The sequence below is a fragment of the Crocuta crocuta genome, unplaced genomic scaffold (genome assembly GCF_008692635.1).
Source record: "Crocuta crocuta isolate KB4526 unplaced genomic scaffold, BGI_CrCroc_1.0 scaffold271, whole genome shotgun sequence".
Taxonomy (NCBI): Eukaryota; Metazoa; Chordata; class Mammalia; order Carnivora; family Hyaenidae; genus Crocuta; species Crocuta crocuta.
The window spans coordinates 5,426,262-5,450,223 of record NW_027527824.1 but is presented as its reverse complement, the minus strand read 5'-3'; the positions used below and the strand labels follow the sequence as shown (position 1 = coordinate 5,450,223).

At 43.7% G+C, this 23,962-nt stretch overlaps 1 protein-coding gene and 1 pseudogene across 1 annotated transcript in view; both read left to right on the top strand.

Moving 5' to 3' along the window:
- UBE4A (ubiquitination factor E4A) overlaps positions 1-23,962 on the top strand; it is a 36,478-nt gene that overhangs the window by 8,942 nt on the left and 3,574 nt on the right. Inside the window, exons 3-19 of the mRNA XM_077777258.1 lie at positions 530-703; positions 1,541-1,653; positions 2,745-2,897; positions 3,915-4,074; positions 4,319-4,521; positions 4,721-4,912; positions 6,032-6,365; positions 7,321-7,441; positions 8,961-9,265; positions 11,032-11,164; positions 12,383-12,570; positions 14,230-14,330; positions 14,445-14,558; positions 16,584-16,758; positions 21,018-21,198; positions 21,638-21,785; positions 23,285-23,442. Of these exons, the coding sequence (XP_077633384.1) occupies positions 530-703; positions 1,541-1,653; positions 2,745-2,897; positions 3,915-4,074; positions 4,319-4,521; positions 4,721-4,912; positions 6,032-6,365; positions 7,321-7,441; positions 8,961-9,265; positions 11,032-11,164; positions 12,383-12,570; positions 14,230-14,330; positions 14,445-14,558; positions 16,584-16,758; positions 21,018-21,198; positions 21,638-21,785; positions 23,285-23,442 (2,953 nt within the window). The remainder of the gene's footprint in view (positions 1-529; positions 704-1,540; positions 1,654-2,744; positions 2,898-3,914; positions 4,075-4,318; positions 4,522-4,720; positions 4,913-6,031; positions 6,366-7,320; positions 7,442-8,960; positions 9,266-11,031; positions 11,165-12,382; positions 12,571-14,229; positions 14,331-14,444; positions 14,559-16,583; positions 16,759-21,017; positions 21,199-21,637; positions 21,786-23,284; positions 23,443-23,962) is intronic.
- LOC144243082 (small ribosomal subunit protein uS12 pseudogene) lies at positions 17,805-18,299 on the top strand (annotated as a pseudogene).

The following is a 23,962-nucleotide window of genomic DNA, read 5'->3' as shown; positions in this document are numbered from 1 at the left end:
TCAGTTATGTGAAATCTAAAAGAAGGAAAGAAAGCTCACAGATGAACAGATTGGTGGTTGCCCAGGGTGGGTACAAAGGATCAAAAGGTACAAACTTCAGTTAGAAAATAAATAAATCCTGGGGATGTAATGAACAGCACGGTGACTGTGGTTCCTAATACCGTATTGGATATTTTTAAGTTACTAAGAGAGCAGGACTTAAAAGTTCTCATTACAAGAGGAAATTGGTGTTTTTTTAAACTACATGGTGACAGATATTAACGAGACTTACTGTGGTGATCATTTGGCGATATATACATAAATCATTACGTTGTATGCCTGAAACTAACATAATGTTCTGTGTCATTTCTATCTCAAGTTTTTAAAAAAAAAAAATGGTGCCTGACTTGAGATGTTCACTAATTAGGTGATTAACTTGTTTCACCTCCAAAATTATCTTCCTCTTGGTTACTTTTACCATTTTTGATAGTGTACTTGGTTCCGTCTTACAGAGAGGAGTTCGCTGTTAATGGCTTACGTTTTTTGGCAGATGAACTCCCTGCTACCCCAGATGACTCGGATAATAGTGTGTCAGAAAGCCTGGATGAATTTGATTACTCTGTGGCTGAGATTAGCCGCTCATTCCGTTCACAGCAGGAAATATGTGAGCAACTCAACATCAATCACATGATCCAAAGGATCTTCCTCATTACTCTGGACAACAGTGAGTTACAGGGGCAACTTGGGGGGGCTCAGTTGCTTAAATGTCCAACTCTTGATTTCAGCTCAGGTCATGATCTCATGATTGTGAGATCGAGACCCATGTTGCCCATCCCCCATCTCCCCGCGCGCACCCCCCCCCAACGCTAACATGGTGCCTGCTTAAGATTCTCTCTCCCCCTTCCTCTGCCTCTCCCCTGCACACACGTGCTCTCTCAGAAAACAAACAGACAGACAGTGGATTACAGACTTGCAGCCAGTCTTTTCGTAACTCTGCCCTTCCTGCTTGGGCTGGGAACCTGCTCTTAGGAACCTATTGTATCTAGTGTTTAAACAAATCCACTGTACTCCCTGGAACACAAGGTTGCTATTTCAATGAAGCTTCTGATGTGACCTAAAAATAGCATTTAGACACAGGTGCAGCTTTCGTTATCATTTTGGTACTGACTGGGCCATATAGCTTCTTGCCTTCACTACCTTAAAAGGGAAACGAGAAAAGCAGCCAAATCCTTTTTCTTTTGAGAGGTGACCTAAACATTTGGATGGAAACCTCAAGAGGTGTCCGCATTTTCCCTCTGTGTCCTTTCTGTAATTAAACCCCAAAATTGGTGCCGATGTCTGGGATGTACACACTCTTGAAATGTTGTGATGTTAGGTGTATAACCAAGCCAGTGCTCTGGGGCTCTTTAAAAAGAATTAAATCTTTAGCTACTCTTTTGTGTGTCAAGATTATTCTGGTATTGCCGGAGCCCTAGTTGGAGTTCAGGAGACATGCTGTCAAAATCAGTTGTCTGAGACAAAAGCGTTATCCTTAACTTACCAGATTAAAACCATTTCCCAGGTGACCCAAGCTTGAAGAGTGGAAATGGCATCCCCAGCCGCTGTGTGTACTTGGAAGAAATGGCAGTAGACTTGGAAGATCAAGACTGGCTTGATATGAACAATGTCGAGCAGGTACCATTTTCACCATTTTTTTTTCCCATACGCCTTCCGCAAAAATTGGCCACGCGGCTAAACTCTGCCCACTTTTCCGCAACCATGACTTTGCTTTCCCCCATCTCTTAACGTTGTTCGTGGTGTTCCTCTCTTGGAATCTTCTCATTTATCATGGCCGCATATCCAGATATACCCTTTCTTGAAGGCCCAGTTAAAATGCCGTCTTATTTATGAAGCCTCGCGAAGCAGGAGTTGTTATTCTCTCTTTTGAATTCCTGGAGTAATCTATCTATGCCTCTCTGATGGGAATTGTCCCCTTCTGTCACATGTAGTGGCCTTTTTATGTACCTGTCTTATGTATCTCCTCTATCAGACCTGTAAGTTCTCAAGGGCAAGGCCCCTGCCTTTCTTCTTCATATCGTTTGCAAAATCAAACAGTATGTTTGCCTGATAAGTGCCTAATTAACATTAAAGGAATAAAAGTTTGGAAAGGAAGACGCTCCACAACTCACAGTTTAACTTTCTATGTTTAAATTATCGTTGTATACATCTGAGTGAGGCCAGCAATCACACAAAGAAGTCAATTTCGTATATAAGTTCAATCACTGAGTCTCCATGCCGTTTGACAAGTACTGTTTTCGTGCTTACTCTCTGCTAGGCTTTTACTAGACAGACACTTGAGCTCTGTTTAGGAAAACTGTGCAGTTGCCCCTTGAACAACATGGCAGTTAGGGGCAGTCGAAAATCGGAATGTAACTCCTGACTCTCCAAGAGCTTAACCAGTAGCCTACTGTTCACCAGAAGCCTCGCCGATCACAAACAATAAAGCCAGTTAGGGAAAAGAAAATCATAACCGAGAGAAAATACATTTACAGTACCGTTCTGTGTTTATCAAAAAAAAGTCTACGACAAACCCGTGTTGTTCAAAGATCAACTGCATACACATCTATAATATTTTCCAAAGTAGTAAGTGGGGTCCTTTATTCCACCTTCACTCTACATCCTGTGATTCCCTCTCAACAACCTGTGTCCAGATTACCTTTTACATCTTGATGTTTTAAGATAACTTTGCAGTTGCTTAGTGTTTTGTTTATTTGTTTTCCTTAAAGGCTATCTTCGCTCGCTTGTTACTTCAGGATCCAGGCAACCACTTGATTAACATGACTTCTTCTACAACATTGAATCTCTCTGCTGATCGAGATGCAGGGGAGAGGCACATTTTTTGTTACCTTTATTCCTGCTTCCAAAGAGCTAAGGAAGAGGTAAAGGAATGTTCGCTGTTGGGAACTGTGTTGTCGTCTTGGGTTTGACTTCAGTATGTAAGCCAGAGTTGGGTCAATGGCTTTGATATCAGTTTATATGCACCGCAGTGTAGCTGGAACTACATATCAGAAGCGTTATTTAATGTCCAAAACTTTAGTCCCTCCTTTCTGTGGCTTGGGGTCTACTCCTACTCCTTTCCCTAATTAACCAGTGCCCCCTGTTCTCGTTATAAACTTTTTAAAATATTATCTCTTTGGGAGCACCTGGGTGGCTCAGTCAGTTAAGTGTCTGACTTCAGCTCAGGTCATGCTCTCCCAATCTGTGAGGTCCAGCCCCATGTCGGCCTCTGTGCTGACAGCTCAGAGTCTGGAGCCTGCTTCAGAGTCTTGTGTCTTCCTCTCTCTCTGCTCCCCCACCCTCCCCCCAACTTGTGCTCTGTTTCTCTCTCTCTCAAAAATGAAACATTAAAAAAAAAATCATACTCTTGGGTCACATAGGTGGCTCATTCGGTTGAGTGGCTCTTGATTTCAGCTCAGGTCATGATCTCACAGTCGTGGGATCAAGCCTTGCATTGGGCTCCACAATGGACGTGGATCCTGCTTGGGATTCTCTCCCTCTCTCTCTCTCTCTCTCTCTCTCTCTCTCCCTCTCCCGCCCCCTCCCTCTCCCCCTGTCTCCCTGTCTCTCCCTGTCTCTCAAAATAAATAAACCTAAAATTTTAAAAGGCATACCTTTAGACCTTTAGAAAAGGTCTGGAGGGAAAATAAAAGGTCTAATAAAGTCATTTCCACCCAGGTGTAAATAATATAGTAGTCTAAGTTTGGTCCCCTCTAGGATTAGAATGCTAGCAAGTAGGTGATTCCTTAAACCAGAGGATGAACGCTCATGAATTTTCAGGCATCCACAGGACAGCAGTATTGTTTGGGGATGCATTGCCTTTTTCGTTCTGTTTGTTGTGTGACCCTGGTGCACGTCATAGACTAGACCCTCCCCTCTCTTCTTCATTCTGTTTCCAGATTACCAAAGTCCCGGAGAACCTGCTGCCCTTTGCGGTACAGTGCAGGAGCCTCACTGTGTCCAATACCCGAACGGTTCTCCTCACCCCAGAGATCTATGTCGACCAAAACATCCATGAGCAGCTGGTGGATTTGATGTTGGAAGCCATCCAAGGAGCCCGTGAGTACATAAGCAAGAGTTGTGCATTTCTACGTTTTGATTTCCCAATTCAAAATTCCTCTAATTGCGTTAGAAAGCCTCAGAACCACTACGGTGCCAAAAGCATAAATGAAGGCAGAGCGCTCATATCTTGACCTCTGGGATTCAGCACCAGTAGAATTATCGGAAGTGTGAGGAAGCAGAGAACCAGCATATAAAAGCCTATAAAAATTGCTGCTCACTTCTCTCGTTTGTCATCTGTTAGATTTTGAAGATGTAACTGAGTTTCTGGAAGAGGTCATTGAAGCCTTGATACTAGATGAAGAAGTTCGAACATTTCCAGAAGTCATGATTCCAGTGTTTGATATTTTACTGGGCCGAATAAAAGATCTAGAGCTCTGCCAGATCCTTTTTTATGCGTATCTGGATATTCTTCTCTATTTCACAAGGCAGAAGGAAATGGCAAAGGTAAGTCTGAAAAGTCGTATGTATTCTTTTGAGTGGCACATTTACTACTCGGTGCATCCCTTTCCTGGGGGCATTCGAATATTCCCTATTGAATAAAAGATAACCCTGGCTGTTGTATAGTCTTAATTCTTTGAGACCGTCTCACCCCACCACCTTTATCTCCACATACAGATGCATAAGGACTTATTTTCGTCTATAGGTTTTTGTAGAATACATTCAGCCCAAGGACCCTAGCAATGGGCAGATGTACCAGAAGACCTTGCTGGGAGTAATCCTGAATGTCTCCTGCTTATTAAAGACCCCGGGCGTCGTAGAAAATCATGGCTACTTCCTGAATCCATCTCGTTCCAGTCCCCAGGAGATCAAAGTGCAAGAGGCCAACATCCATCAGGTGGAACTGTTGACCGCTGTATCCCAGCCCCCTGATCTTAGATTAAGTCACATTTCCTCGGGAAGCAGATGCAGATAAGGCTGCCTGAGCCTCTTTGGGAAAGCAGATGGATCTGCTTGGCTTTTCTACCGTAATCATGTAAAGAAATTACCCTCTTTTTAGCACAGGCCGAGGCAAGAAGATAAACCTGTGTGCGGTTTAAGAGTGAGCCGCCGCTTCCTCTCATTGTTGCCCTGAGTGTAGTCACTAAGCTCTTTTATCTTAATGTCTATGTTTGAGAGAGAGAGAGAACGTGTGCCTCGTGAGACAGAGCGTGGGGGGGAGGGGCAGGCCAGAGAGGGAAGCAGGCTCCAGGCTCTGAGCTGTCAGCACAGAGCCTGTTGTAGGGCTCGAACCCATAGACCATGAGATCATGACCTGAGCTGAAGTCGGACACTCAACCGACTGAGCCACCCAGGCGTCCCATCACTAAGCTATTTCTTATGACCTCAGTTCCTAAAATCTTGGGACTGAACTTCAACTTATAAACCATTTTTTTTCCCTTTCCTTCCTTCCATCTATGTTCTACTGGGGCTTCTTAGTGGAATTTATAGTAGAAGTCTGGCCAACATGAGGCAGTCAGTGGTTGAGCCGGGGGTGGTTTAAATCCCTCATTATGGCAACTCTAAGTCAGGGATTGACAAATTACTGCAGTGGCCAAATCCGGCCTGCCACCTGTTTTAGAAATAGTTCTATTGAGCATCGCCATGCCCATCCATAAACGTATTTGTTTGTGGCTTGATACCATACCACAGTGGTAGGGGCGAATCCGTTGCCACACTCCCCATATGCCTTGCAAAGCCATGTTTATCATCTAGCCCTTTGCAGACAGAGCTTACTGACCCCTACTCTAAAGCTACATAAATGCTACGTGCGGTTTGGTGGCTCATTGGGGAATCTCTCCTAAGTGCCCAGAAGTTTTCTTTAATCAGAACTAGGGTGTGAAGCACAGGGAGAGTGAGGGAACAGATTAGGATTGGGATATTTTTGGAAATTGGCCAGTGGCTAAGGTTTGGGAGTTAACAAATATGAGGATTGTGAAAGTGGAATGTTCTGTGGTTGTGTTTTCTGGTTAAACAGTTCATGGCTCAGTTCCATGAAAAGATCTACCAGATGCTGAAGAACTTACTCCAGCTCTCTCCAGAAACCAAACACTGTATCTTGTCCTGGCTTGGAAACTGTTTGCACGCAAATGCAGGCCGCACCAAGATTTGGGCCAATCAGATGCCAGAAATCTTCTTCCAAATGTATGCCTCGGATGCCTTCTTTCTGAATCTGGGTGCTGCTCTCCTGAAGCTGTGCCAGCCATTTTGCAAACCCCGGTCTTCTCGGCTCCTCACCTTTAATCCCACTTACTGTGCCCTGAAGGAGTTGAATGATGAAGAACGAAAAATCAGAAATGTACACATGAGAGGTAGGGGGGCTCTGGGCTTCTCGAGACTGTGTGTGTGTGTGTGTGTGAGAGAGAGAGAGAGAGATCTAAGGCATTCACTTTTCTCCTTTTCTCACCAAGGTGCTTCTTTCTCAAGATGAGGCAGAAAGAAGAGCCAGTATAATTTAGCCAGATGTTTAAAAAACTTTTAGACGTTGTGCCTTAGTGAGACCTCTCTGAATTTAGCAGCCTCGGGTATTAATTGATTCATTCTTTCTCAACATAAAGCACAATCCCTGTCTTGTTGTTTAACCCAAAGCCTCCAGAAGAAGGCAGATAATATTAACAGATAATCATAATATGGTATAAGGCTAAACTATGGGAGCACAGAGGAAGGAGTGAATATAGTAAATTGTACAGAAGTTGGAAGCCTTCATGGCCGAGTCTGGAAAGATGAGCTGGGTTTAAAGTATGAAGGTACAAAGCTATGAAAGGCCTGGCCGGGGAATATGGGCAGCCCAGCGGGTCTAGAGCAGGGGTGGGGGGGAAGGGCATATGGGCCAGGGGTACGGGAATTGGCAGGAAATGAGACGAGGACAGAACATCGGGGCCGGTTTGGCAAAAACAACGCAGAGAAGTAAAAATATAAGTTACTCAAAATGAATCACTCTTTTAAAAAAAAAAAAGAACCACTCCTCATTTGGTGTATTTCCTCTCAGTTTTGTGACTCTTCTAATTCCAGAAGCAATATGTGCTCAAAAGGAAATAATCTTACATACAGAAAAAGCACAAATAGAGATGATCCACTGTCTTCCACTTGGAAAAAATCCAGTGTTTTCTGCATTTGTTTTTAAAAAGAAATTACTAAAAATAAAAATAAAAAATAAATAAATCTCACTGGTAGCAGTATGGAAGTTGAGCTAGAGTAGTGGGACACTGGAGACCCCAGACAGAAGTCTGTGGCAAGTCATTTACTGTTCCTTTTATCTTCCTTGAGGTTTGGACAAAGAAACTTGTTTGATCCCAGCTGTGCAGGAGCCAAAGTTTCCCCAGAACTACAACCTTGTGACGGAGAACCTTGTCCTGACTGAGTACACCTTGTACTTGGGATTTCACAGGTAACTGTTCTGACGTCATTAAGAACTGTTCTGTGGTGTTGATGGCCAGGAGGTTGAAAGCAAGTCTCCCTTTATGCTGCATGCCCCCATTAGGTTCTAACAGCAACGGGGTTTGTATGCATTTACGCATGTTCACATGAATTGGCTCTATCCAGATAACCTGAATTCACTTTTCATTCTTGACCTGCTATGCTTGTAAAAAATTAAAGACACGCTAATATTTTTCTCTAAACGTGCAATTTTTTAAGTCACTCTCTTCCTGTTGTGATCTTTGATAGTGGAATTGTTTTCTCTGACTACTTTCTGCTCTTGAATTTTCGTCACTTGTTACTCTTGATGGAAAAAAGACAAAAGATCTACTCTCTGGTCCAGGGACAAAATTGACAGAAGTAAAGAAATGTTTGTACAGGGTCAACAATCGAAAGAATTCTAGAGGTGGGAAAATTTAAGAACTAGGATGTATGGCTTCTAAAAATGGTTCTGGTTCTGGCTGGCCATAGGTCATTCTCAGATTTTCACCCCTCTGGTTTCAAACTGATTGCGACTGCAAGTATAAATAAGGGAAGAGAGTTGTTACAGTCTGTAGGAAGAGCTACTGAGGATAGCAGTTTTTAATGTCTTCTCAGGATACTTACATGAGCACAGGGCATGTTTTAAGGCTCAGCAAATTTCTGGAAAAATGAGATTATATCTTTATCAGATCGTCTTTCTAAAACGTCTGTCACTGACGTTTTAAATGAGGGACTAGATAACAATGCAGCTTATGTTTAGACTGTTCAACCACCTTGATTCAGACACAAATGACGGTCATCTGGTTTCCCCGAATTGGCCAGCTAACCCTAGACGTTATCTGCAGGGCCAAAGAAGATGGCTTTGGACTTTACCCATAGAGGCAACTCTCCATAACATTGAATTACGGGGCTTCCTTTCAGTAGAGAACATTTGACTGAACCTTTGTGAAGAATAATTTAATTTTATGTCGAAAAACAGAGGACTGGAAGCTGTTCTTAGGTTGCATCCCAGGTGGCTGCCAGTTTATATGTGGTCGTTACTGATCTGGAGCCCTCTTTCACCAGCTTTAGTTCTCTACTAACCATAGAAAGAGTATCCATATAACCACATCCACATAGAATAATTGCAACAGTACAGTGTCAAAACTATCTTGCTAGGCTTTCGTACTTGGTCTGATAGTTATTTTACATGGTAATGGCCCAGTCTACACCCTGCACAACCAAGCTGGTGTCCTTTGGATGGTGCATTTCGGCTGAAGGCTGCTATTTGTAACAAGTGTCATTTATGTCAAATATCTGGTAACATTTTCCCGATGCTGTGGCCCCTGCCCCTGTCCTGTCAGCGATTTGTGTGAGTGCCTTTTGTGGCATCACGATTGCGGCCCCCAATATCCTGAAAGAGAATACTACAATAAGTAGACGAGGATTTGTTTTCCCAACGAACGGTCTGTACCCAGCTGTCCCATATGAGGCTCCTGACCCGGTCTCTTCTGCTTTCTTGGGGGCAGGTTGCATGATCAGATGGTCAAAATCAACCAAAATCTGCATCGGCTGCAGGTCGCCTGGCGGGAGGCTCAGCAGAGTTCTAGCCCTGCTGCTGACAACCTTCGTGAGCAGTTCGAACGACTGATGACCATCTATCTTTCTACCAAGACTGCCATGACCGAGCCACAGATGCTACAAAACTGTCTAAATTTGCAGGTGTCCATGGCTGTCCTCCTCGTTCAGCTGGCCATAGGCAACGAGGGCTCACAGCCAATAGAGCTCACTTTTCCTTTGCCAGATGGCTACAGCTCGTTGGCTTACGTGCCAGGTAAGCAGGCTCTCCCTTGGGAACTGCCTATTTATAGCTGTCTGGGTTGAACTGGGTTGCTTCGGAAGTTTAATCCTCAAAATACCCTTCCTTCATTATCATTCCACTGCTTTTGGAGAAACAAACGTGTAGATGATATCTACTGGTCAAAGTATGGGAGAACTAACAGCTTTTCCCTGGGCCGTGTGTCCCCACTTCTCTGTGTATTATAAAATAATCTTCAAAGGATTAAGTGCGGCCAGGGTTTTAAGAGCTGTTCGTCTTAGCATCCATTTTGTTTTTTTGTTCAGCATGTAAATTTATCTGTGTGACTCGCCCGGTGCTGTTCTTTAGAGGGGAAAAAAAGAAATCATCCTCTCCTGTTGGTTAACCTATAAGGGAAATTAGGTATCTTTGTTTGCTGGTGGGGAGTTGACTGATATTATCCATCAGGATCAGATTATGTTGTTGATCGCTGTATTGGTTATCTACTGCTGAGTAACAAATCACCCCCAAAATGTAGCACCTTTAAAGCAAACATTATCTCACACAGTTTTCTGTGGGTCAGGAATCCAGGAGTGGCTTGGCCACATGGGTCTGCCTCTGGGTCTTTGAGGAGGTTGCAGCCACACTGTTAGTCAGGGCCACCGGAATCTGAGGACTCGACCTGGACTGGAGGATCTGCTTACGGGCCTGGTCATGTGGTTGTTGCCAGACCTCGATTGCTTACTGGCCTCTCCAGGTCACATAGATCTCTCCTGATACTGCTCATGATATGGCCACTGGCTTTCTCCAGAGCGAGTGACCAAAATGGAAGCCACAGGCTTTTATAACCTAACCATAGAAGTGATCCACCATGGCTTCTGTCTGCTTCTACCCTAGAAGAATGTAGGAGGGGACACACAAGGGCATGGATACCAGGAAGCAGATACGATTGGAGGACCATCCTGGCACCTGATGACCATAGTCATCTGATTTAATATGTATTCACCTTGATGAAAGATTCTGGGGGTGCCTGGATGGCTCAGTCATTTAAACGTCCAACTTCAGCTCAGGTCATGATCCCACAGTTCATGGTGTTCGAGCCCCGTGTCGGGCTCTGTGCTGACAGCTCAGAGCCTGGAGCCTGCTTCGGATTCTGTGTCTCCTTCTTCCCCTCCCCTCTCCCACTCCTGTGCTGTCTCTCCCTCACTCTCAAAAATAAGTTAAAAAAATATATATTTAAAAGATTCTTTATCCATCTAAAAGGTTATTCAGTGGGATACCTGGGTGGCTCAGTCGGTTAAGCTTCTGACTTCAGCTCAGGTCTTGATCTCACAGTTCGGCTTAGGAGTTCAAGCCCTGCATTGGGTTCTGTGCTGTCAACATAGAGCCCACTTTGGATCCTCTACCCCCTTCTCTCTGTCCTTCCCCAGCTTGTTCGTTCGTTCTCTCTCTCTCTCTCTCTCTAAGTAAATAAGCTAAATATATAAATACAAGGTTATTTAATGCACAGTTAACCTTGAGTATGGAAAAGAATGTAAATCAGTGTACTTTCTTAAATTTTACTGATGTGTTTAACAGTATTTTGTGTCTCTGCTATTCTCATATTTACTCGGATAGAAATCAAAATTGACTTACATTTAAAGGAGAGTCTACATTTATAAACTGGTCACCATTCCTAGTATCTACAAAACATTTGGGATTCTCTAACCTTTATTGGGTAGAGCGAAAGGAAGGAATTTAAATACTGCTTAGTACGGAAAGTCAGGTGTTTCACGAATCGCAGTGAATATTATCTCTTTCAGAATTTTTTGCAGATAACTTGGGCGACTTCCTCATTTTTCTCCGCCGCTTCGCTGATGACATCTTGGAGACGTCAGCAGATTCTCTGGAACACGTCCTCCACTTCATCACCATTTTCACTGGAAGCATAGAAAGGTGAAATGCATAGAGCTTGGCTCTGACACTGGTGAGAGGGGCAAAACCAGGCAACACGCAAGCCTGAATCTTAAGGGGTTGCCTTCAGATGTTGTGTTCGCATTAATGAGCCCCGTGGCCATCCTGTGGGGAGCCGGCACATCCCACTCTTGAGAGGCGTCAGAAGCAAAGGACTTCGCCCACAGAGAATTTGAACCTGCATGTCCGATACCTAATGGGAATTCCACTGCTAGTCCCTGGTTAAAATAGTTCCCTTAATGCCAGAAACCTCACCAGTGGCAGGCAGCTTCTAATGAGCTAAGAAGTGTACGATAACAAAATTTACCCTTGAAATTCTGAGGTGCATGAGCAGTAAACATATGTAGATGCTTTCTAATCTCATCTTCTCACTCCTAGCTTCTGGTCCTCTCTCTCAAAGAAAGATGCTCACTCACCTGTAGAGTTGCTTCTCTGGGAGGTTTTTTGGTTTTTTTTGTTTGTTTGTTTGTTTGTTTTGGTGTCCAGGCCCAGGGAAGCTGTGTACATAAGGGTAGATTTGCCACACAAAGAAAATGATGCTCTGGGGCACCTGGGTTGCTCAGTCGGTTAAGTGTCCGACTTCGCCTCAGGTTATGATCTCATGGTTGTGGGTTCGAGCCCCGCGTCAGGCTCTGTGCTGACAGCTAGCTCAGAGCCTGGAGCCTGCTTTGGATTCTTTGTCTCCCTCTCTCTCTGACCCTCCCCTGCCCAGGCTGCCCCTCTCTCCCTCAGAAATTTAAAAAAAAAAAAAAAAAATTTGTTGCTCAGTCCCCTGAGCCACATCAGTGAGAAGTAGGTAGAAGCCAGTCAGTCCTTCGCTGACCTAATGAAAACTCCTAAGTCAACAGGNAAAACATAGACTAACTGCATCCCTGCCCTAGCCCTCCGAAAGCTTAGAAAGGTAAGTTTATCCTCAGCAAAACTGTCAGAGAATAGTAGGCAGTAAGTCCTGGGTTATTACAGAGAAGCAAACAGAATGGATAAGCATTAAATGGAAACTTAAGTTTCCCTCCTCATACGTGGTAAGCTGTGGTCTCAGAAGTTGAATGGCGTGCCCTACGTTCTCCCTCAGAGATTGACAAGACTTGAAACACCCTCTTCAGTGACAGAGGGTGCTTTGGCTCCACCTGTGGAGAAAACAGTCATGAATGTGAGAGTTAAGTTTTCTACCTGCTCACCTTGCTTTTTGCCCTTCTGCAGGATGAAGAATCCCCACCTGAGGGCCAAGCTGGCTGAGGTATTGGAAGCAGTGATGCCCCACCTGGATCAGACCCCAAATCCTTTGGTGTCCAGTGTGTTCCACCGGAAACGTGTGTTCTGCAACTTTCCCCATGCACCCCACCTTGCAGAAGCTCTAATCAAGGTGTTTGTGGACATCGAGTTTACAGGTACCTGCAGCCAAGAGCTGAGAAGCAGCTGCCAGTGCAGTTTCATAGCTTGATCACATTTCATGTCAGAAAACTATCATCAGCCACCACTTATTGAGTGTCTACTCTGCGCCAGGCTTGATGTTGAGTGCTTTTTTTTTGTTTGTTTCTTTTACATTGTCTCATTAATTTGTCACCATCTGGCAAGTTTTACTGTACTGTCTTTGTTGTACATCTAAGGATGTGAACGCTCGAGAAGACGAATGATTTGTCTGTGTCGTGCAGCCACATGGTAGAATGATGTCGATTCTGTCTCCCAGCAAAAAGAACAAAACACATGCTCTTACCCATTTTATTATATCATTGACTTAATCATGCTTAAAGCAGCCTGTCCAGTTACAACCTAGGTCTTTATTTTTATGTGCCTCATAATTGTACAATAGTGGGACAGTTCTTTTTTTTTTCTTGTTTTTAAGTAAACAGTATCTCCAACATGGGGCTCAAGCTCACAACCCTGAGATCAAGAGTAAACTGGACCATCTCAGTCAGTAAACAGTATATGCTAAGCAGTTATTTAAGACCCCCTTTAAAAGAGATGTCCTGGGGCACCTGGGTGGCTCAGTCGGTTGAGTGTCTGACTTGGCTCAGGTCATGATCTCACGGTTCGTGAGTTCGAGCCCCACGTCGGGCTCTGTGCTGACAGCTAGCTCAGAGCCTGGAGCCTGTTTCGGATCCTGTGTCTCCCTCTTTCTCTGACCCTCTGCTGCTCATGCTGTCTCCTCTCAGAAATAAGTAAAACATTAAAAGAGAGAGAGATGTCCTACCATCCAGTAATAAATATGACTAACATTTAGAGAGACATTTAACATTGTACTGACTGCCCTTCCTATTTGGATTTTGGTTTTGTCACTTGCTCACCTCTGGGCCTCAGTTTCCTCACCTATAAAATGGGTTGAAGTGATGACTGAGATAGTGCCTGTAAACCTTCATAATACATACACTCTCACACAATAAGGTACTGCAGTTAACTCATTATATGACCACGTCAGCCCTTCACTTGCACTGGTAGATGTAATACAGTTCCTGTTTTATTTCTGAATTTGGAAGTTGAAAATGTTTAGAGACAGTGGAGCCTAGATCTTCTGACTGCAAAGCCCATGTTCTTTTATTATATGACCCAAAGTACAGAGATCGAGTGGTTCCTCGGATGTGTCAAAACAGTATAAACATCAGGTTTCTAGCTAAACCCTGACCTGATTTTTCAGAGTAATCAAGAACCAGTTGGTTTCACAGTTGCGAGGTTAGCCATGAAGATGTGAGGGTTACTTAAGTTTCCCAGTTTGCAACGGCCGTCACTGCTACAGGGGCCAGTTAAGAGGCCTAATTCAAAGTCCAATAATTACTCTACATTTGGATGTTGAAGCATTTTTATTGTACAACTTAGTCCGTGTCCTCTTTTGCATAAGGTTACCTTTGCATCTGTCTCCCTCTTGTTGTGTCCGTGAGGAAATAAGTAAACACTTGGCTATAACTCTGGGCTGTTATAAACCCCCAGGGAAGATTCTGCCAGTAGTTTTGACACATTTGGAATAAAATAAAATAGCTCCACATGGACATTAGCTCTTCCTCTTCCTCTAATAGCACCACCTTTGCTGGGTTTTTGCTCTTGCCCTCTTCCAGGAGACCCCCACCAGTTTGAACAGAAGTTTAACTACCGACGTCCCATGTACCCCATCCTGAGGTATATGTGGGCAACGGACACCTATCGAGAGAGCATTAAGGTGAGAGAGCTTTCGGTGAAGCCAAAGCCAATTGATCAGAGATTTACTTTAGATAAGCCCCGGCGAGTTTGGGTTCAGTACTAAAATGGTTTTGTCTGGGGCTGGGACTTGCAGGATCTGGCTGACTACGCCTCAAAGAATTTAGAAGCCATGAATCCCCCGCTTTTCCTCCGCTTTCTTAACCTGCTAATGAACGATGCCATCTTCCTTCTGGATGAAGCCATACAGGTGAGAATAAGTAAATAAATAATTTTTTAAACATATTTAACTGCCACTATATCTCAAATCATGATCAGTACAGGGGCGCCTGGGTGGCTCAGTCAGTAAAGCGTTCGACTTCGGCTCAGGTCATGATCTCACGGTCTGTGGGTTCGAGCCCCGCATCGGGCTGTGTGCTGACAGCTCAGAGCCTGGAGCCTGCTTTGGATTCTGTGTCTCCCTCTCTCTCTTCTCTCCTGCTTGTGTTCTGTCTACCAAAAATAAGTAAACATTAGAAAAAATATTATGAATTATAATAAGGCAATCCTTCTGCCCCTAGCACCAATTTGGACACCAAAGATTTGTGAGCAGTAGGGTACTACCAGCCTTGCCATTGCACAGCATGATAAGTACTGTTCCATTAGAGACCAAGATCAAGGGTCACTGAAGCCTCATAAGCAAAGATGGTATTTTGGCAGAATGGAAAAGAAAGTGTGTTGGGGCGCCTGGGTGGTTCAGTTGGTTAAGCATCCAACTCTTGATTTCAGCTTAGGTCATGATCTCATGGTTCTTGGGATTAAACCCCGAGTCGGGCTCTGCGCTGACAATGAGGAGCCTACTTGAGATTCTCTCTTCCTCTCTGCCCCTCCCCCACTCGTGCATGCATGTGCACTCTTTCTCAAAATAAGTAAACAAACTTTAAAAGAAAAAAAAAGGGGCACCTGGGTAGCTCAGTCGGCTGGGCGTGACTTCGTCTTAGGTCATGATCTCATGGTTTGTGGGTTCGAGCCCCATGTCTGGCTCTGTGCTTACAGCTCAGAGCCTGGAGCCAGCTTCAGATCCTGTGTCTCTCTCTCTCTCTCTGCCCTTCCCCTGCTCATGTTCTGTCTCTCTGTCGCAAAAATAAACATTAAAAAAAAAGAAGGTAGAAGAATGTGTGATGAAGCCAAACTAAAGTACACTATCAGGCCAGCACCACAGAAAGAAATCAGGAGGACCTTGCGTTTGGTCAGTGAATTTCTACCATCTTCCATCCCATCCCATCAGTAACAGTGACTCACACAGGCAATGATTCTTAGCCCTTTCCTAAATGATCCTGATTTTTGCACCACTATTTGTGGGAGGAAGAAAATCTCTGGTTTAGGTTATTTTTCCCTATAAACACTCCCAAGTCACCAATACTCCATCTATCCACGGCCTCCCAAATCTTTATGTTTGGAACATGAGTTTCTCAAAGTATAAAGCTGGGTGCCTGTCAGCAACTTCAGTACATCATATCCTTACCCGCCCCTTAAGGAGTTGCTCACTGTTCCTATTAAAACTGTCTCTTCTCCATGACAGGTGTCAGATAGATAAGGCAGGGACCCGAAAGGAGAGGAGGCAGGTGAACTGTGAAGGTAGCCTGTGGGACAGGCACACTGCCCTCGTGATGAGCAACACCCCAATAACTTGTCTTTCATTTGTGAGAAGAGAATAGCTCCTGCTTTTCCCATATGTTGAGGTTTTAGATAGGTTTTCTTAGAAAACAAGAACAAGTCCTGTAAGAAACAGCCCCTTCTAAGCGAGAGCCATGTGACCAGAGAATGACACCAGATGGCATTGTCACAGGACTGTAAGAAGGAAGAGAAGTAGACAGTGTTTAATATTTATGCTTCTCCTTCCAGACAGCTTGCATATTTGATAGAGCTTTGTTTCTCGAGAGGCAGTTTTGGGGTCTGTTTTTTTTGTTTTGTTTTGTTTTCCATTTCTCAGGAAGGATTCGTTCTTTTTTGCATTTCAGCCTGTTTAGTTTTGCCTAGGTTTCCTACATGACACCATTTACCCCCCTTTCTACTTTGCAGACTATACTGTGCAGACGAGAACTGCCCAGAAGTCGACCCGAGCTCTGTCAGTACGGAGCTCCAGCCCTGTGCTGAGAGATAAAGGCTCGTGTCTCTCACACAGTGCCTGCTTTTCCCAGCTTAGTGAACTAGACTTTAAACAGAACCACTTAAATATCATCTTCCCCTTAAATGTACTTTCATCTCTGATACACTTCACCTTTGATTTCTGTAGTATCTAAGCAAGATAAAGATTCAACAGATTGAGAAAGACCGAGGCGAATGGGATAGTCTGACTCCAGAAGCCCGCCGAGAGAAGGAGGCTGGCCTCCAGATGTTTGGACAGCTGGCGCGTTTCCATAACATCATGTCCAATGAAACAATCGGTACCCTTGCCTTTCTGACATCAGGTAAGGACACAAAGCACTGTGTTCACAAAACATTCAGTGGTCGAGACCTGCTTCATGTGCACGGTCAGCCCAGAGGAAACTAAGCGTTCAGACTCTGGTGATGTATGCACCATTGGGAAATGAATCACTAGAGAAGCTTCAGGATGCCCATCGTTGGCATGAGAAATGTTCGCCCTCACGCAAGCTACCAGAAAGCATGAGTCGGTATAATATTTCTTGAGGACAAGATAAGCATATAAATGTATGTGGGGGAGTGTGTGTATGGGGGGGGGGTGTGTGTGTGTGTGTGTTAGCCTGAAGACTATTCTTGAACTCTGGTTATACGTGGTAGGTCAAACAAAGACACTTATCTCCACTCCCTCTAGAGCTACAGTGTCCCGATTCAGTAGCCATTTGCCACACGTGGCTATCAGGCATTTTAAATTGGGCTAATCTGGGGGCACCTGGGTGGCTCAGTCAGTTGAGCATCCAACTTTTGATTTCATTGCAAGTCATGATCTCACAGTTTTGTGAATTCAAGCCCCACAGCAGGCTCTGCGCTGACATCACGGAGACTGCTTGGGATTCTCCCTCTCTCTCTGCCAAATAAATAAAAATTGTTTTAATGTAATATATTTCATTAATAATTTTATATTGATTACATGTAAAACGATAACCAAGGCTCACCAGACATTTAAGGAAATCCTCCAGCATGAAACACAGACACTTGATGAAAACCTTAAAAAAAAAATCTTTATAATCTCAGAGGTATAAGAGAAGATAAATATCCATAAAACAAGAACAAAGAATTATTTAAAGAACAGGAAAGAGCTCTTGAATATTAAAAATATACCTTACTACCTATCAGTAAGTAGAATGATTAAAAGATCGACTTAAGGAGCTCTTCCATGAAAGCAGTAAAGAAAGACTCAGAATGAAAAGGATAAGAAAATAAAGGACCAATGTAGAAAGTCTCAAAAGAGAAAAATGGAGTGGAGGAAATTATCAAAGAAATAATACCAAAAATTTTCAGACTAAAAGCCTCTACACTGGAAGGGCCATCGCTCTTTTGCTCGGGCCCGCGGTGCTGGCAGAATGGGCAAGTGCCATGGTCTTCATACTGCCAGGAAGCTCCGTAGCCACCGACGAGATCAGAAGTGGCACGATAAACAGTACAAGAAAGCCCATTTGGGCACAGCCCTGAAGGCCAACCCTTTTGGAGACGCTTCCCATGCAAAAGGAATTGTGCTGGAAAAAGTAGGAGTTGAAGCCAAACAGCCAAATTCTGCCATCAGGAAGTGTGTCAGGGTCCAGCTGATCAAGAATGGCAAGAAAATCACTGCCTTTGTACCCAATGATGGTTGTTTGAATTTTATTGAGGAAAACGATGAGGTTCTGGTTGCTGGATTTGGTCGCAAAGGTCATGCTGTTGGTGACATTCCTGGAGTTTGCTTTAAGGTCGTCAGAGTAGCCAATGTCTCTCTTTTGGCCTTATACAAAGGCAAGAAGGAAAGACCAAGTTCTTAAGTTTGGATGACGAAAACACGACGATAAATTTTCATATATACCAAAAAAAAAAAAATGGCCATCGTGTGCCCAACATGAGGAATTTTTAAATTTTCACACTAAGGTGATAATCGTGACAGTTCAGGAAATCAAAGTAAAGAGAAGATCCTAAAAGGTCCTAGAGAACAGTCAGGTCATGTTGATGGTGGAAGTAGGAGAACTCTTTGATTTTCATAGCAATCGCATTAGAAGCTGGCACACACTCCTCCGGGAAAATAGTTTAGCAGCCTAGAGCTCTGTAGCGGGGCAAACTCTCACTTCTGATTGAGGGTGAACCTGAGAACATCTTTACATTGAAAGTATCAGATTTACTTCCAGGGTACCCTTTCTTTCTTTTTTCTTTTTTATTTTTTCATTCTGTATTTTTGAGAGAGAGAGAGAGCGCAAGCAGGGGAGGAACAGAGAGAGAGGGAGACACAGAATCGGAAGCAGGCTCCAGGGTCCGAGCTGTCAGCATAGAGTCCGACACTGGGGCTTGAACTCAACAAACCGCGAGATCACAACCTGAGCTGAAGTCAGACTCTCAACCAACTGAGCCACCCGGGCGCTCCTACTTCCAGAGTACTTTTCATGAGAAGCCACAAAAAGACCTTCTCCATTAAAGTGGAAAGTAAATCCAGAAGGAGGAAGGTGGAATCCCATAAGAGAGACACAAAGGAAGTGCCCGAGAGGATGGTAAAAGGAGCCTGTGTGACCACCACGCAGGAGGCCTACAGAGCAGGGAGTCCAGATCAGAGTAACAGATGGGAGTTTCCAGAAGGAGCATTTCCAGAAAGTAAAGAAGGGCTAGAAACGATCCTATCAAGAGCTTTACATTTCTGGTGGAGAGTTTAGAAAGATTTAGTGATGGGTACTCTGAAAATAAGCAAATTTTTAAAAAGTTAGGTTAAAAAGTATATATATGTTACTTTATATACGTAATCATTAGGACACTCTGGCTCTGCCGTGAATGATATTTATATGATCTTAATGACATAAAATTACTTAACCAAGATTTGACTGTATACTCGGGGGACTGGTGTTTATGAAAGAGAGACCAGAAATAGAGTTAAACTCATCGGTAGTGAAGTCAATATTGACAGTGACTAAAGTATAAGATCCAGAACGAGTAGTACGCAGCAAGCCATTATCGTGCTGTTTAGCTTCTTAAAACCTGGCATGCGTTAATACTTTTGGTTTCTTTTTAAATTTGGGGGGTTTATGTCCTTTGCCCTAGCAGTTCCCCACAAATTCACTGTAAGAAAGTAATAAGTCTAGGGGCGCCTGGGTGGCTTAGTCGGTTAAGCGTCCGACTTTCGCTTAGGTCATGATCTTGCGGTTCGTGGGTTCGGGCCCCGCGTCGGGCTCTGTGCTGACTGCCAGCTCAGAGCCTGGAGCCTGTTTCAGTCTGTGACTCCCTCTCTCTCTGACCCTCCCCTGCTCACGCTGTCTCTCTCTCTCTCTCCTAGAAATAAATATTTAAAAAAAAAAGAAAGAAAGTAATAAGTCTACAAAATATGTACACCTTGAAGTCCATCAATAACTGAAATGCTGGGGCGCCCGGCTGGCTCAGTCAATGGGGCGCTGTGGCCTGGTCTCAGGGTTGTGAGGTGGAGCCCCATGTGGGGTGTGGAGACGACTGAAAAATAAAATTCTTGTTTTCAATAAATACAAACAAGTGAAATGCTTATAGTAGAATGTCTAGCAATAAAGATGAGTAACTTAAGGTGAAATCACACACTGGAAAACTGTGCGGCCGTTAAAAGAGTGCCTGGGGGGGCTTAGTTCGCGAGTGTCTGACTCTTGGTTTTGGCTCAGGTCACGGTCTCACAGTTCATGAGTTTGAGCCACGCATCTGGCTCTGTGCTGACACTGCGGAGCCTGCTTGGGATTTCTCTCTCTCTCTCCCCTCTTCTCTCTCTGACCCTCCCCAGCTTGCACACATGCTTGCTCTTTCACTCTTTCTTTGTCAAAAAATAAATACTTTTTTTTTAAATGGGGGCGCCTGGGTGGCTCAGTCGGTTTAGTTTCTGACTTCGGCTCAGGTCATGATCTCACAGGTTGTGGGTTCAAGCCCCGCATCAGGCTCTGTGCTGACAGCTTGGAGCCAGGGGCCTGCTGCAGAGTCTCTGTCTCCCTCTTTCTCTGCCCCTCCCCTGCTCGTGCTCTGTCACTCTCTCAAGAATGTATAAACATTTAAAAAATAATGTTTTTAACTGCAAATCATCGCTATTCTACAGAACTTTGTCTGATGGAAATGCTCTATAAATCTGGACTAATACTGTAGATGCTAGCCACGTGTGGCTGTTGAACACTTGAAATATGGTTAGTGTGACTGAGAAACTGAATTTTAAATAGCCACATGGGGCCAGGGGCTACCATGTTGGACAACACAGTAACATGTATTTACTAAAATGGTAAGATATTTAGGAAACAGTTAACTGAAAAAGTAAGTTACAGAATATGTACAATACAATAATCATTTTGCTTTAAAAGTGTCTATGTGAATATGGACAAAAGCTAAAAGGTTGTATTAACAAAATATTAACAATGTTTATTTCCGGGTGCTAGCTTTATCTTTTGTTTTTGCTCACCTCAGTTCTCTAACATGACTGCAATGAAAATGTATTATATAATTTAAAAACTATTTCCCAGAGGTCTCCAAGTGAAACCCTAAGACATAATAGAAGAGGGTTTATGGGTTGAGTTTCAACAGACGTTGCCTTTTTTTCTAGAGATCAAATCACTCTTCGTGCATCCTTTCCTGGCTGAGCGCATCATCTCCATGCTGAACTACTTCCTGCAGCACCTGGTGGGCCCCAAGATGGGGGCCTTAAAAGTCAAGGACTTCAGTGAATTTGACTTCAAACCCCAGCAGCTCGTCTCCGATATCTGCACTATCTACTTAAATCTTGGGTACCTGAGATTTCATTGGGCAAGCCAGAGGGAATGTTAATGTTTTAATTTGGGATTTTGATAATGGAATGGCTGGCAATTATGTGGAAATAGAAAAATGGTTCATTTCCAGTTGGTTAGATGAAGGAATTTTAATGTAGTTTTAATAATGAAGTGTTGTATGGCCTATGGGACATTGTTCAGATTTTTCAACATTCTGCCTTTATCTGTGCAAAGAGAAACTTTACTAGTTGCAAGCAGTGTTTGAAAAAGCAATATTCTTTTAAGGTTGCAGGACACTTGATAGACTTCCTTCCTAAAAATTAGCAGAAATCTTTCTGTAATTGAAAGAACATTCATGGCATGTAAGTGGTGGGGAGCCTGTCCCTCAACCCAGATGTTACTTCCCGCATTGACCCTCCCTCTGATGTTCAGTTTCTTTCTGATCCTGACCTTCCAGGGACGAGGAGAATTTCTGTACCACCGTGCCCAAGGATGGGCGCTCCTATTCCCCAACTCTCTTTGCACAGACAGTCCGAGTCCTGAAGAAAATAAACAAGCCCGGGAATATGATCGTGGCTTTCAGCAACTTGGCAGAGAGAATCAAGGTGAGGAGAAGAACTTGTTTATTAACGTATCCGGTGGAAATCACATTGTTGGCTCAGCTGTTCTTCTGGTTACCCTGTTTCAGAGAGTAAAAAGGATATTGTCTTGAGAAAATATAAACATGGTTCTTCCTGGTTGGTGAATAACTAGAACTATCTTTAAGTTTTTATTTTAAATCCAGTTAGTTAACATACAGTGTTGTGTTTCAGGTGTACAATCTAGCAATTCAGCACTTGCCTACTTCACCCTATCACATCATCATATCATCACTACCATATTTTTAATTTCTCTTTTCAACACGAGAGGGAAGAACAGAAAACCGATTTAAAAAGCTTCTACTGGAAGAGAAGAATGTACAGATTTTTATAGGCTGTTTTTATGAAAACTTTTCTGTGTGGTGTTACCAATAGATTTGAAAATCGATGTCACTAACACAGAACTTTTTCAAATAGAATTCAAGATCGGTTGATTTTACTCATTTGCTTTTTAGGGATTTTCTCTGTTCATTATATTTGTACTTAGTAGTTGGCCTGTATGGGAATAGTCACACATTTGATAAATGAAGATACGGTCTTATATTCAGCTACTCCCTCTGGCTGGAGTTTGATAGACTTCCATTAGCATTACAAAGAAGGAAAAATCATGGCATGGGCTCTAATAGAAAAGCTTCCTTATTTAAAAAAAAAAAAAAAAAAAGAGGGGCGTCTGAGTGGCTCAGTTAACCCTCCTCCGACTCTTGATTTCAACTCCGGCTGTGATCTCACAGTTCATGAGTTCGAGCCCCGCGTCGGGCTCTGCGCTGACAGCTCGGAGCCTGGAGCCTGCTTAGGATTCTGTGTCTCCCTCTCTCTCTGCCCCTCCACTGCTCATACTCTGTCTCTCTCTCAAAAATAATAAACATTAGAAAAAAATTTTTAATAAATAAACTGTAAAACAAAAACAAACCCTTCCTTACTGGCATCCACGTTCCCTTCCTTGAGCTGCTTATTTATTGAGTTGGGTTCCATCTTGCCTAGAGCGTAGCCAGATGGGTCCCTGTAGGACTAGAGTCATGAACGATCAAAATGTTGAAGCTACTTTTAAATTCCTCCTATACCTGTTTGTAACTAAAACCAGAAGCCGCCTTTCGTATACAGACTGCATGAGTGACTCTGCAAATAACTTCTACCACCATCCCCTTTTCAGTTATGACATTTACAGGAGGGCTGTTGCCAGAAGGATCTCCCTATGTGACATGTTTCTTTTTCTGTTAACACTTAAACCCATCTCTAGTCATGACCGCCAGCAGCTGAGGCAAACTGAAGTCTCAGGGTTGGGCATTGAGTGCTAAATTCGCTTTTATAATATCCATCTTGGCTTGTGTAGAAAAGAAAGCTGAGAATTGTTGTTGTCGCTCTAAAGAACACCCAAAAATAACCCTTGAAGATTAAGGTACAGTCACTGAGCGTTTTGAAATCAGCGACGCCGTGAAGTCACCGTAACTACCGGTGTTTGTGCTTAGTCCCTAGCAGACCTCCAGCAACAGGAAGAGGAGACGTACGCAGACGCCTGCGATGAGTTCCTGGACCCCATCATGAGCACACTCATGTCCGACCCTGTGGTGCTGCCGTCCTCCAGAGTCACTGTGGATAGATCCACCATTGCCCGACATCTGCTCAGGTACGCCGGCCCCAAAGAGCAGCCTCCGGGACAGCAGATGCACGGTGGTTTGCCCTGTTCTCCTCGTAGTTGCCTACCAGAGAGCTGTGCGGCCAGTGGGTGCCCCGTAGTGTTGATTTATTAATGAGCTGGGGAGCCATTTTGGTAGAGGTGTATCACTTGATCGTTAAAGACTGAAACATCCACATGACACTCCATTGAGAAATGTCCTTAAGGAAATGCTTTCTGTCAGTGTCTGTTATAAATTATGTCAGCCTGAAGTAGAGGTTGACTGGAACTTGTTTCTATTTTATTTGAGTTGTAAAAATAGAAACGACCAGTTTGTTCTGTTTAGCTCAGGTTTAACACTGTAGCCATCACATGGGTTAGCCCGCCTTCTGCTGCTGCTGTGGTCTTCAGCCGTGGCGGCCACAAGGTTCAGCGAGCCTGCAGGCCATACATGCTCTATTAGATAGAAATGGGCACTGAGAGACTCTTCCTACTCAAAATTAAGTTCTAGAAGTTGACCCAAACTTAAGGA